Consider the following 14,673-nt stretch of genomic DNA (forward strand, 5'->3'; position numbering starts at 1 on the left):
TTATTGTTACTCCATGAGTTCTTGTTCATGACCCTGAGAGAAAGGAAACATAGCTGTTTCTGAAAAAGAATAGTTTGAACAATAGTTTTAATTCACTTGTGCAAATGTGGATATTAATGGCTGAACTAGCATTCAGTACCCATTCCTTGAGGATAGTGACGAGTGCATTCATAAATTGCTGCAGCCCATTTGCTATAGGTAGACTCAAAATGCAGTTGGGCAGAATAATTAGCAGGGTAGCTTGTTGGTCATTAATAATACTAGTAGCTTCAGCATATATTCAGTTTCTTAACTTGCCTTCTGAATATAACAGACTAGTAAACCGCTTCGACCAAAAAACTGACTATAGTGGTTTATAGTTCATTGGTTTTAATAATGGTTATTTAATAATACCAAAATGAGCCAGTTGTGGCATTAATCCTACGCTAGTTGATTCTTGAGATACTTAAGTAATCTTGTAATCCATTTTTCACAAATATGGGTTTTTACAAATATATTAAGGACAAAAGGGTAACTAGGAAGAGAATAGGGCCCCTCAAAGATCAGCAAGGCGGCCTTTGTGTGGAGCCACAGAAAATGGGGGAGATACAAAATGAATATTTTGCATCAGTATTTACTGTGGAAAGGGATATGGAAGATATAGACTGTAGGGAAATAGATGGTGACATCTTGCAAAATGTCCAGATTGCAGAGGTGGAAGTGCTGGATGTCTTGAAACGGTTAAAGGTGGATAAATCCCCAGGACCCGATCAGGTGTACCTGAGAACTCTGTGGGAAGCTAGAGAAGTGATTGCTGGGCCTCTTGCTGAGGTATTTGTATCATCGATAGTCACAGGTGAGGTGCCGGAAGACTGGAGGTTGGCAAACGTGGTGCCACAGTTTAAGGGCGGTAAAGACAAGCCAGGGAACTATAGACCGGTGAGCCTGATGTCAGTGGTGGGCAAGTTGTTGGAGGGAATCCTGAGGGACAGGATGTACATGTATTTGGAAAGGCAAGGACTGATTCAGGATAGGAGAAAGTGAGGACTGCAGATGCTGGAGATCAGAGCTGAAAAATGTGTTGCTGAAAAAACGCAGCAGGTCAGGCAGCATCCAAGGAGCAGGAGAATCGACGTTTTGGGCATAAGCCCTTCTGCGCTTCATTCCTGAAGAAGGACTTATGCCCGAAACGTCGATTCTCCTGCTCCTTGGATGCAGCCTGACCTGCTGCGCTTTTTCAGCACTGATTCAGGATAGTCATCATGGCTTTGTGCGTGGAAAATCATGTCTCACAAACTTGATTGAGTTTTTTGAAGAAGTAAAAAAGATTGATGAGGGCAGAGCAGTAGATGTGATCTATATGGACTTCAGTAAGGCGTTTGACAAGGTTCCCCATGGGAGACTGATTAGCAAGGTTAGATCTCATGGAATCCAGGGAGCAACTTCATCAACAGATGCCTAAGAGAAAGACCACGGAACGAGGACATACCACAACCAAAAGGACTAGCCACACTACCATACATCAGGAGCATCTTGGAACTGACAGCCAGACTACTGCGACCCCTAGGACTCATAACGGCACACAAACCAACAGCCACGCTCAGACAACAACTCACCAGAGCGAAGGACCCGATACCCAACATGAGCAAAACTAATGTAGTGTACAAAATACCATGCAAGGACTGCACAAAACACTATATAGGACAAACAGGAAGACAGCTAACAATCCGCATACATGAACATCAACTAGCCACGAAACGACACGACCAGCTATCCTTAGCCACACACGCAGACAACAAGCAACATGAATTCGACTGGGACAACACTACTATCATAGGGCAAGCCAGACAGAGAACAGCCAGGGAATTCCGAGAGGCATGGCATTCATTCACAAACTCCATCAACAAACACATCGACCTGGACCCAATATACCAACCACTATAGCGGACAGCTGAAACTGACAACCGGAAGCAGCAGGGACAGACCACTATAAACACTGGAGGAAACATCAAAGAAGCGCTTTGCAGGAGGCTCCCAAGCACTGATGATGTCGCCTAGCCAGGGGACGAAACGTTTGCAACAAAAACTTCCAGCTCGGCGAACGGAACCACAACAACGAGCACCTGAGCTACAAATCTTCACACAAACTTTGAATACAGGGAGAACTAGCCATTTGGATACAGAACTGGCTCAAAGGTCGAAGACAGAGGGTGGTGGTGGAGGGTTGTTTTTCAGACTGGAGGCCTGTGACCAGTGGGGTGCCACAAGGATCGGTGCTGGGTCCTCTACTTTTTGTCATTTACATAAATTATTTAGATGCGAGCATAAGAGGTACAGTTAGTAAGTTTGCGGATGACACCAAAATTGGAGGTGTAGTGGACAGCGAAGAGGGTTACCTCAGGTTACAACAGGATCTTGACCAGATGGGCCAATGGGCTGAGAAGGGGCAGATGGTGTTTAATTCAGATAAATGCGAGGTGCTGCATTTTGGGAAAGCAAATCTTAGCATTACTTATACACTTAATGGTAAGGTCCTAGGGAGTGTTGCTGAACAAAGAGCCCTTGGAGTGCAGGTTCATAGCTCCTTGAAAATGGAGTTGCAGGTAGATAGGATAGTGAAGAAGGCGTTTGGTATGCTTTCTTGGTCAGAGTATTGAGTATAGGAGTTGGGCGGTCATGTTGCGTCTGTACAGGACATTGGTTAGGCCACTGTTGGAATATTGCGTGCACATCTGGTCTCCTTCCTATCGGAAAGATGTTGTGAAACATGAAAGGGTTGAGAAACGATTTACAAGGATGTTGACAGGGTTGGAGGATTTGAGCTACAGGGAGACGCTGAATAGGCTGGGGCTGTTTTCCCTGGAGCATCGGAGGCTGAGGGGTGACCTTATAGAGGTTTGCAAAATTATGAGGGGCATGAATAGGATAAATAGACAAAGTATTTTCCCTGGGTCATGGAGTCCAGAACTAGAGGGCATAGGTTTAGAGTGAGAGGGGAAAGATATAAAAGAGACCTAAGGGGCAACGTTTTCACGCAGAGGGTGGTACGTGTATGGAATGAGCTGCCAGAGGGTGTGGTGGAGGCTGGTACAATTACAACATTTAAGAGACATTTGGATGGGTATATAACTAGGAAGGGTTTGGAGGGATAAGGGCTGGGTGCTGGCAGGTGGGACTAGATTGGGTTGGGATATCTGGTTGGCATGGACAGGTTGGACCGAAAGGTCTGTTTCCATGCTGTACATCTCTATGACTCTATGTTTTAATAAGTGACCTGTCTGTAACAAGAGAAAAAAACATAGCAGGCAAATCTGTATTTGGGGCTAGTTCCCACTTTGGCGAAGATTAGTGAAGCAATGGTCACAGAGTTGTAACTCTAATGCAACTCGGACATTTCCAAAACCCTTCCTGGGTATATTCAGTACACTCACTCCTTTCATATGGAGTTCTGCTCTGAACATTCTCTAGGGTAGTCTTTATTACAGTGAATATTCTTGATGTGCATTTTTTAAAAATGTGGTTGTAATTCAGAATTTACTCTGTACACTATGTGCCTCTGAAACTTAGTTGCCATAATTTCACCTTCTACAAGTATTAATGTACTGCATCAGAGTTGGGTTCTTTGTATCTCCACCATGGAAATGGCATTTTATATAGTTGGCTGGGTGCTTCACCTGAAGTATAGTTGCTGGACACTGCCATCACACAATTACTGTAAATGTTTCAATCACAGTTGCTATTTAAACACTATCCTGTATTTTTCAGTATTTTTGAGATGCTATTTCAACACTGTCCTATATTCAATATTTTAATAGATACTTGGCAGTGATCCTTTGGGTAGTGTAGGTGGCTCCCTGTTCATATTATGGGAAAAATAAAGACTTGTGTGCGTGCATTTATGAATGTGGCATTTCCTGTTAAATGTTCAGTTATGATCTTCCTACCTGTTTCTTGATAGCTTCTTTTCTCCAATTTATCACATGAAAGCCATCATTTAGGATGTTCTAGGGCCCGGATTCGAATAACAACATGGCAGATGGTGGAATTTGATTTCAATTTTAAATAAGACTCTGATGACCATGAAGCCATTGTTGATTGTGGGAAACTCCACCTGATTCACTGGCCATTTGGGAAGGAAACTGCCATCCTTATCTGGTCTGACCTATACGTGACTGCAATGTGGTTGACTATTAACTGTCTTCTGGGCATTTAGGGGTGGGCAATAAATGCTGTCCTAGCCAGCGACTCGCTCATCTCATGAATAATTCTTGAAAAAGCTGTTCTTCTAATTAATCTGATTGTGTAAAAATATGTTTGTGTTTATACAAGATCTGTATCTTTTGGGGTGTGTTGCAAATGTTTCTCGTGACGATTTGTTTTGGTACAGTTATGTTTGCTATGGAGCCATTGTGCATATGTAGGATCCAACAAATTGCAATGAGTTAAATGGTCCAATTTTTAAAAAAATTGTTGAGAGAAATATCCAAAAAAAGTAAATGTCTCTGCGATCAGGTGTATTACATATTGATTTAATAATCCCTTTGAAGGAGGATGACTGCAACAGAATAGCACTCCCTCAGTGCTATGTTGAAGTGACAGATGAAATTCTGTTTGTGAGTCGTGAGCGCAACCTATTAACTTATATTTTACTTTTTGCTATGCAAATATATGGTCATTTTCTTTTGGTATATACTTGAAAGTTTGTACAGAGCAATGACTGAAATATGTTTTTGCGTAGTTCAAAGTTTGATTCTTAAGAGTCTTGCAATAGCGAACTGGGAAGCCTCCGTTTAAAACATAGCTCAGTATGTGCATTTTAGTATTGGAGAATTACTTTATCCCCTTCAACGCTCCTGTGCTAAGCACCATCTTATTCGTTCATCAATATCCACTTACTTTATTATCTCTGGATTTGTTATTCGAATTCAGTCCTGACAGTTCTTGAATTCCATGCTCTTGGTGTCTTAAAATGCTGTGAAGCACCATGATAACATTATATTACATTAAAGGTGCCACATAAATGTAAGTTGCTATATTGAACTTTGTGTACTCTGATCTAAAAGCCACTTCAAGGAGAAAGTGAGGGTTGCAGATGCTGGAGATCAGAGCTGAAAATGTGTTGCTGGAAGAAGGGCTTATGCCCGAAACGTCGATTCTCCTGTACCTTGGATGCTGCCTGACCTGCGCTTTTCCAGCAACACATTTTCAGCTCTAAAAGCCACTTGCCCATCTAAAGCTTCTGAGGCCTTCCGACTCTACTTGTATCAAACTTGGATTGCTATCACTAAACCTCAGGCAATTTGTGTACGTAGCGAAGCTCTAGCATATCATTTGTGAATCTTTGCATCTGTAAGGATGTTGTGAAACTTGAAAGGGTTCAGAGAAGACTTTCAAGAATGTTGCCAGGCTTGGTGGGTTTGAGCTTTTGGGAAAAGCTGAATAGACTCGCGTCATTTTCCCTGGAGTGGTGGAGGCTGAGGGGTGACCTTAGGTTTATAAAATTGAGGGATAGGGTAAATAGGCAAGGTCTTTTCCTTAGTGTGGGGAAGTCAAAAGTTCAAGGGCATAGGTTTAAGGTGAAAGAGAACAGATTTAAAAAGGACCTAAGAGGCAACTTTTTCACGCAGATGGTGGTGCGTATATGGAATGAGCTGCCAGAGAAAGTGGTGGAGGCTGGTACAGTTACAATATTTAAAAGGCATCTAGATGGGTATAAGAATAGGAAGGGTTTAGAGGGAAATGGGTCAAATGCTGGCACATGGAACTAGATTTATTAGGATATCTGGTTGGCATGGATGAATTGGACTGAAGGATCTTATTGCAGAAAATATGGAGACATAGGATTGAGGGTAATTTATCGGTTTGGATCAGAAATTGGTTAGTTGTAAGAAGACAGTATGTGGTTGATAGAACATGTTCATCCTGGAGTTCGGTTACTGGTGGTGTACCACAAGGAGCTGTGTTGGGGCCACTGCTGTTTGTCATTTTTATAAATGACCTGAATGAGGACGTAGAAGGATGAGTTAATAAATTTGCGGATGACATTAAAGTTGGTGGGGTTGTGGCAGTGCGGAAGGACGTTGTCGGTTACAAAGGGACACAGATAAGCTGCAGAGCTGGGCTGAGAGGTGGCAAATGGAGTTTAAATGTGGTGAAGTGTGAGGTGATTCACTTTGGAAGGAGTAACAGGAATACAGAGTACTTGGCTAAAGATAAGATTCTTGGTGTGGATGAGCAGAGAGATCTTGGTGTCCAAGTACACACACCCCTGAAAGTTGCCACCCAAGTTAATAGGATTGTTAAGAAGGTGTACAGTTAGCTTTTATTGGTAGAGAGATTGAGTTTCAGAGCCATGAGGCCAAGTTGTAGCTGTACAAAACTCTGATGCGGTTGCACAAGGAGTATTGTGTATGGTTCTGGTCGCTGCATAATAGGAAGGATGTGGTAGGATTGGAAAAGGTGCAGAGGAGATTTATCAAGATGTTGCTGGTATGGAGGGAAGGTCTTATGAGGAAAGGCTGAGGGACTTGAGGCTGTTTTCGTTAGACAGAAGATGGTTAAGAGGTGACTTAATTGAGACATAGAAGATCGGATGATTAGATTGTAGTCCTGTCCGCGCCACCCCCACCGCGGCCCCACCACACACACGCACGCGCGTACACACACACTTAAAGCAAATTGCTCAGAGACTCCGTATTATTTGACCTCCTTCATGTTTATTCCAGGTCCTGGAGGGAGAAAGAATGATCATCCATGTGCACAGGAACATGAGATCTTGGTCTTTTGTCTGGAACAGCAGATTCTTAATGAATTATAGTCATTTTACAGGGCGTAGTATCCAGATAGTCATAAAGATGTACAGCATGGAAATAGACCCTTCCATCCAACTCGTCCTAACTGACCAGATATCCTAACCTAATCTAGTTCCATTTGCAAATACTTGACCCACATCCCACTAAACCCTTCCTGTTCATACACCCATCCAAATACCTTTTAAATGCTGTAATTGTACATGCCTCCACCACTTCCTCTGGCAGCTCATTCCATACATGCACCACCCTCTGTGTGAAAGGGTGGCCCCTTAAGTCCCTTTTATATTTTTCCCTTCACTGGACTCCTCAATTCTCTTTGTTACTTCTTCAAAAAACTGAATCAAGTTTGTGAGACATGATTTCCCTATTTATTTATTATCCTATCCATGCCCCTCATGACTTTATAAACCTCTATAAGATCACTCCTCAGCCTCTGACTGTGAATACAAGTGTTGAAGGCTTCGCTTGCTTGAGCACTGCATACAAGTGGATAAGTCCCCAGGACCTGATCAGGTGTATCCTAGAACTCTATGGGAAGCTAGGGAAGTGATTGCTGGTCCTCTTGCTGAGATATTTGTATCATCGATAGTCACAGGTGAGGTGCCAGAAGACTGGAGGTTGGTTAATGTGGTGCCACTGTTGAAGAAAAGTGGTAAGGACAAGCCAGGGAACTATAGGCCAGTGAGCCTGATGTCGGTGGTGGGCAAGTTGTTGGAGGGAATCCTGAGGGACAGGATGTTCATGTATTTGGAAAGGCAAGGACTGATTAGGGATAGTCAGTATGGCTCTGTATGTGGGAAATCATGTCTCACAAACTTGATTGAGTTTTTTGAAGAAGTAACAAAGAGAATTGAGGACAGAGCGGTAGATGTGATCAATATGGATTTCAGTAAGGCGTTCGACAAGGTTCTCCATGGGAGACTGGTTGTCAGGGTTACATCTCACTGAATACAGAAAGAACTAGCTGTTTGGATACAGAACTGGCTGGAAGGTAGAAAACAGGGTGGTGGTGGAGGGTTGTTTTTCAGACTGGAGGCCTGTGACCAGTGGAGTGCCACAAGGATCGGTGCTAAGCAACATACGTATTGATTGGATGACCGTTAAAATCAGCGAGTGTCAATCGTAAAGATTAAGCATCTGCTGTTGCATAATGAATGTTCTTAACCTTAACTGCCTTCACATAATGAATACTTTTCACCTTGTTAAACTGATCTTACATACTGAATGCTTCCAATATTGTTAAATGAGTCTACATAATGAATGCTTTTCCACCTTGTTAACCTATTACCCTTGCCTCCTCCACACTATTGTTAACTGAAAGTTCTTATCTGATCTGAGTCATGCTCAGCTGAATCTCTCATTTCACAAAACTCAAAACTTAACTCTTTCGCTGCCTGCTCATACCCTGTACACATTCTCAAGATAGGGTGGACAGTGAGAGCCTTTTTCCTTGGATGGTGATGGTGAGCATGAGGGGACATAGCTTTAAATTGAGGAGTGATAGATATATGGCAGATGTCAGGGGTAGTTTCTTTACTCAATAGTAAGGGCGTGGAATGCCAACTTTAAGGCTATTTAAATGGTCATTGGATGAGCATATGCATCATAATGGAATAGTGTAGGTTAGATGGTTTCAGATTGGTTTTGCAGTTCGGTGCAACACTGTAATGTTCTAGGTTCTATGTCTTTCCCTGCTGCATATTACTGACTTTACTATTATTTAGTAAAAGGTTTCTTTAAACCAGAACAATCTTAGTAAATGGCTTCCTGTCCTGTGCTTCATTCCATCCAAGAATTCCTCAATGTATTCCAGTATCTTGAGGGTTCTTGCACTTCTCTTGGATTGAAACTAAGGAGTGTCACTGTTATTGGGAATCTTTCTCGCTTCCTGCTATTTTGAGCTATGACATTTCTTGGGAGCTCTTAGCTCCCTTTTGGTAGATCCCAGATGGAGATCCAAACTAATTAAAAACCTATTCTTTGATCTATAAACTACATGGATACTTTATGAATTTCCCTTGTTTACCAGTTACTTTCTGAACATTTCTTTCATCTCTGGAATTACACGAATAATTCACATCTCTGGTAAAAACGGGGCATTTTTCCTAAATCTAACTGATCAAGTCCTCCTGTGTTTTCATAGTTCTTGCTCTTCTAACTCTGATCTTGTAAGCAAACATGATCTTTTGATATATGGAAAAAAAAATTGTAGATTCAGATGTTGCCAAGCCAAATTTCAGTGATCTTACTTTGAGCAATTATATTTGTATGAAAGTTCTGTTTCCATAATGTATGAATCATTAAGTTGGACACACTCAACAGTCAAGATGTTCTGCTGAAAACAAAAGCAAGTTGCTGGAGAAACTCCGGTCCAGAAACATCTGTGGAGAGAAAGAGTCAGTGTTTCTGCTCCAGTTCTAATGAAGGATCATTGGATCGAAACACCAGCTCTGCTTTCTCTCCACAGATGCTGCCAGACTTGTTGAATTTATTGAGCAATTTCTGTTTTTGTTTGTTAAATGAAGATCCTGCTTACAAAGGCATTAAAAGGGTCGAAAGTGTTAGATTGCAAGCATGCAGTCTTAAACTGTCCAGAAGTACGAAATGGGAGATGAGAGAGTTGTCTGTTGTAACATTGTTCTAGAAATTGCTTTGCATCTTTTTCATAAACAAGTGGATAAATAAAATTGATTTATGACTTTTGGGTTAGTGACTCTGATGACTGAAGCATTGAGCATTTTTATATTGCGTTTAATTTATTGCTTTTTACCTAGGCCTGTTGATCGTGACCGACCTTTGCGTGGACGTGGAAGAGGACGTGGTCGTGGTCGTGGCCTGGGAAGGAGTGATGGTTTTGACTCCCGTGGAAAACGTGAATTTGACAGGCATAGTGGAAGTGACCGATCGTAAGTTGATATAACTATTGTTGCAATAAAGAATTCTTCATCAATAATGCATGCCTTAAAATTGTTATGGGTAAACACAAAATCTTTGTCTTTAACCTGCCAGTTAAAATAAAGATGAAATGTTTTGCTTATGTAACTTTTTAATTTGACAATTCAAATAGAATTTCCAGAATACAGAATTTGCTGGAGGTAGAATGTTAATTTAAGGTTCAATAAGAAATTAGCTTTTATCTAAACCTAATGCAGTGAATTAGTTGAAATGCAAATACTTTAAAGTGCCAATAATTTTGGAAATGCTGGTGAGTTTTATTTTAAATTGAGTAGTTATGTATATACAGCAGATATATAGAGAGAGTAGTTTCTCTTCCAGTGGCCTGAAACCAGAAGACAAACGGGGTGGCAGTGGATCACACAACTGGGGAACAGTAAAAGATGAACTTGGGTTAGTACAAAAACTATTTCTTGTTTAAAACCTTGCTAATTTTGTTTGCACTGAGTGTGGCCTATAAAACTAAGACTTTTTTCCTCTATGCATAGTGAACTTGATCAATCAGCTGTTACTGAAGAGACACCTGAGGGAGATGAACAACAAGTAGTTGACTCTGAGAACAAGTGAGTTGTCAAGTGATATGAGTGTTAAAGATCTTTAACAAGCATCTTAACAAATTCTATTGTAATCTTGTGTGAATAGAACTGTAGGAATTGCCAAAACCTGGTTGAAATTTAGATTAGATTACATTGCAGTGTGGAAACAGGCCCTTCGGTCCAACAAGTCCACACCGACCCGCCGAAGCGTAACCCACCCATACCCCTACATTTACCCCTTACCTAACACTACGGGCAATTTAGCATGGCCAATTCACCTGACCTGCACATCTTTGGACTGTGGGAGGAAACCGGAGCACCCGGAGGAAACCCACGCAGACACTGGGAGAACGTGCAAACTCCACACAGTCGGTCGCCTGAGGTGGGAATTGAACCCGGGTCTCTGGCGCTGTGAGGCAGCAGTGCTAACCATTGTGCCACCGTGCCGCCCGATATATAAAGATATAAATCTTTCTTCAGTAAAGCACATGCATGGTGCTTAAAACCTTGGGTGTGGGCACAAATCCCTAAAAGTGAGTGCAAGTTGCTGAAGCACATGATGTCTTGGACATTATAATACCAAAGTTAAAGGAGTAATAGAAAAATGCAACAATTGAAAAGGTTGAAAATCTGCAAGTTTCTTTAGGAAGTTTGCAAGACTGGAGAATGTGCGGAAGAGATGAGCCATGATTGACAAGGATTGAGAGTGGCAAAATTAATGTAGTGCTTAGACAATCTGGTTACAGGTTGAGCAGGTAGTAAGGTAGTATAGATGTGATTGGGTACACTACATCCTGCATGCTATTATATTCTTTGTGTACAAGGCTTTTTTATTAATTGGGGTATTTGAGGCAGAATGAGTTTTGTAAACATGGTATTTCTCATTTAAAACAAAATGTGTACTATGCTTGGGTTACTCAAAATGACTATATTTGTAGAATTGAAAATATATTAAGCATGAAGAGATATTGGGCAACTAATATTATTTGAATACATGTTCAACTTGCCAGTACACTGATTAGGTTGCAAATACCCTATCAAATAAAATTTTGCAGTGTTGATTTATATTGCGATTGCTCAAAAAAGAAGGATAAGCTAGGTAACCCCGGACCAGTTAACTTTCATGAATAAGCTTTTCTCTTATTTATTCGTGAGATGTAGTTGAAACAGGCTTATCAGCATTTATTGCCTGTTTGTCATTGCCTTTGAGAGGGTGGTGGTGAGCTCCTTCTCAAAGGCAATGACAGGCAATAAATGCCGCCTTGACCTGCATGTTGGTTGACCCTGCAATGCTGGTGGGGAGGGAATTCCAGGATTTTGGCCTAGTGACTGTGAAAAAATGGCAGTATATTTTGTAGTCAAGATGGTGACTACCTTGGAGGGAACTTTCAGGTAGTAGTGTTCCCATGTATCTGCTGCCCTTGCCCTTCGAGATGATAGTGGTTATGAGATTGGCACATCTATAGCACATTCCAATCAAGTGGACTGCTTTGTCAAGGGTGGCACAGAGTGTCTTTGGAGATGCACCCATCCATACAAGGGGGATAGTGCTCCATTATACTCTAGACTTCTGCCTTGTAGATAATGGACAGAATTTGGTGAGTTACTTGGCTGCATTATCTCTAGACCTGCTCTTGAAGCCCTGTGTTTGTATAGAAAGTCCAGTTGAGTTATGGTCAATGGTTACCCCAAGGGCACTGATAGTGGGGGATTCAGTGAATCTCTAGGAGCGGTGGTTAGATTGTTAGTGATGGTCATTGCCTTGCATTTGTGGCATTAATGTTAATTGCCATTTGTCAGCCCAAGCCTGAATATTGTCCAGATCTTGTTGCATTTGAACATCTGGAGGCTTTTTGATACTTTTCTATCCAAGGACTTCCTGTACCTAATACATCCCTGTCTAACAGGGAAAACGAAGTAGAAGAGGTTAAAGAAGAAGGTCCAAAGGAAATGACCCTGGATGAGTGGAAAGCCATGCAAGATAAAGAACGAGCAAAAGCTGAGTTTAATATCCGCAAACCTAATGAGGGTTGTGACAGCAGTCAGTGGAAGAAGGGTTTTGTTTTGCGCAAACCTAAAACTGAAGAGGTAGGTATTGAGCACAGCTGTGAATTACAGAAACCATATTCTTACATTAAATAGTTTTAGTATTTTAAAATGTTACATTTGCTTAGCATAATGTCATTGTAACTGTTTTTTAGAAATCATAAACTCGGTTTGTAGAATTAAATTAAAAGTAAATTGCTAATCATGAAAACACATGGGAGCATGAAAAGGCCATTCAGCCTCTCCATGATCAAAGTTGATCATAGATCTCAATACCTAACCATATCCTTCTCCATTCCCCTTGATCCCTTTTAACCACAAAAACAATATCCTCTATCTGCTCGAAAGCATATTGTTTTGGCCTCAATCACTTTCTGTGGTAGTGAATTCCACAGGCTCATCACTCTCTGGATGAAGGCACTTCTTTGCGTCCTCAGTCCTAAAAGGTTTACCCCTCATCCTTAAACTTTTTTCCCCAACATCAGGAACCTCTCAGAAGTTTCTGAGATCTCCCCTCATTCTTCTAAACTCCAGTAAATACCATCCTGACCAAATCAGTCTCACATCATCAGTCCTGCGACTCCAGGAATCAGTTTGGTAAACCTTTGCTGCACTCCCTGTACAGCAAGAACATATTGCCTCAGATAAGAGGATCAAAACTGCAAACCCTATTTCAGATGTGGCCTCACCAATGCCCTGTAAAGTAGCAGCATGACATTCTCCTTCCTGCACTTGAATCCTCTTCCTGTGAAGGCCGACATGCAGTTTCTCCTCTTCGTTACCTGCTGCACTTGCTTGCTTTTACCAATTGGTGCACGAGAGCTCGCAGGGCTTGTTGAACATTTCCCTGTCTCCGTTTATAGCCATTCAAATCGTAATCTGTCCTCTTATTTGCTACCGAAATGGATAACTTCACGTGTATCCACATTTTTCTACATCCGTATGTGCTTGCACACACAGTCTAAGTTACACTGCAACGTTTCTGTATCCTCCTCACAGCTCACCCTTCCTTCCAGCTTTGTGTCGTCTGCACATTTTCAGATATTACATTTAGTTCTCTCATCTAAATCATTACTAGACATTGTGAGTAGTTGGGATTTTTGTCCCCATCGTTGTGGTACCCATTGAGTCACTGCCTGCCAGTCAGGGAAGCAAGGCATTTGTTCTTGCTCTTTATCTCCTATCTGCTAACCAATTTTCTATCCATCTCAATACACTACCCCCAGTCACATTCGTTTTAACTTTATATAGAACTTGATGCTTTATAACAATGCCTAAATTGTATGAGAAAGATAGGCTCGTTACACATTTCTTTGATCTACTTTTTTCTGTAATTTGTAATTTATGTCAGTGCCCAATATTGATATTCAGAATTGTTGTAAAATTTTGTTTGCTAGAAACGTTTTGAAAGCGAGGCAGATGTCCATCATTTGGAATATACGGTAATGCATTTCCTATAACTTTTGTAGCTTCAGTTTTTTGTATAATTCTGCTGGGCATTGTCATGTATTTTGTCTCATGGGTGGCTGGATTGTTACAAATCAGACACTGTTTAAATATAATGCATTTAAAAAAACCCAACTGCAGCTAAGTGAAAATGGCGCATTCTAAAACACAGTATTGTGGGAAATTAATTTCTGCAAAGATGTGATTATATGGTGAAAGCATGTCTGGGAACATTGCAAAACTTACTGGTGCTGTAAACCTTTTGGATCAGTATATAAAATAACCGGTGCAGTGTCATCTGGTGTTTTCATTTTTGCTATGGGTGGACTTAGTGCCTGAAAGCAGTTATTAAACTTGGCAAAGCTGCCTCGATTTGTCGGTATCCTTTCACACTAAAAATGCTTATTGAAAGAATTTAAAGAATTTTGAATTATCAGCAATATAGTTGGATGGATCATCTCTTTGTGAAAATTACCATGTAGTAAGCTGAATTCTGCTGACTCACTTAATTCTACTATTGGGAGAGGACTTCCAATTAACTTAAAATTGTAATCGGGGATAAAACCTAAAAGTAACAGGCTCACAGATTCACTTTTTTCATGAATGAAGGCTAACTTCTGTAGTTTGCAATTCCATACCATTCCAACTTGATGCTTTTGGAAGAGGTAAGTGATATGTGATGTATTGATGCTGTGGTAACCTCTTTGTATTTGTTTTGAGGGTTGCTTGCTTCAGATTGAAGATTTATATTTCATAACAGCTGTCTTTTAATCTGCATGCATCTCTATTCAGAGCCTGCCAGTACAACCTGCGGAGTAATTCTGTATCATACTTGCTCACCATTAGATGGTCTGACTGCTCTAGATATCTGGGGGTCCATTTTTTTGTGCTGATGTCAG

At 41.1% G+C, this 14,673-nt stretch overlaps 1 protein-coding gene across 3 annotated transcripts in view; it reads left to right on the forward strand.

The window, feature by feature from the left end:
• The window catches only part of LOC122554729 (SERPINE1 mRNA-binding protein 1-like), a 45,425-nt gene that overhangs the window by 13,480 nt on the left and 17,272 nt on the right, over positions 1 to 14,673 (forward strand). For 2 of the 3 annotated variants that reach the window (XM_087990666.1, XM_087990668.1), the window contains exons 3-7: positions 9,566 to 9,697; positions 10,056 to 10,139; positions 10,235 to 10,309; positions 12,190 to 12,370; positions 13,726 to 13,770. In XM_087990666.1, coding sequence (XP_087846792.1) covers positions 9,566 to 9,697; positions 10,056 to 10,139; positions 10,235 to 10,309; positions 12,190 to 12,370; positions 13,726 to 13,770 — 517 coding nt within the window. The remainder of the gene's footprint in view (positions 1 to 9,565; positions 9,698 to 10,055; positions 10,140 to 10,234; positions 10,310 to 12,189; positions 12,371 to 13,725; positions 13,771 to 14,673) is intronic. The other variant, XM_087990667.1, reaches the window with a different exon arrangement.

Source organism: Chiloscyllium plagiosum, unplaced genomic scaffold (genome assembly GCF_037043375.1).
Source record: "Chiloscyllium plagiosum isolate Xiang-an unplaced genomic scaffold, Cpla_swu_hap1 HiC_scaffold_9, whole genome shotgun sequence".
Classification (NCBI taxonomy): domain Eukaryota; kingdom Metazoa; phylum Chordata; class Chondrichthyes; order Orectolobiformes; family Hemiscylliidae; genus Chiloscyllium; species Chiloscyllium plagiosum.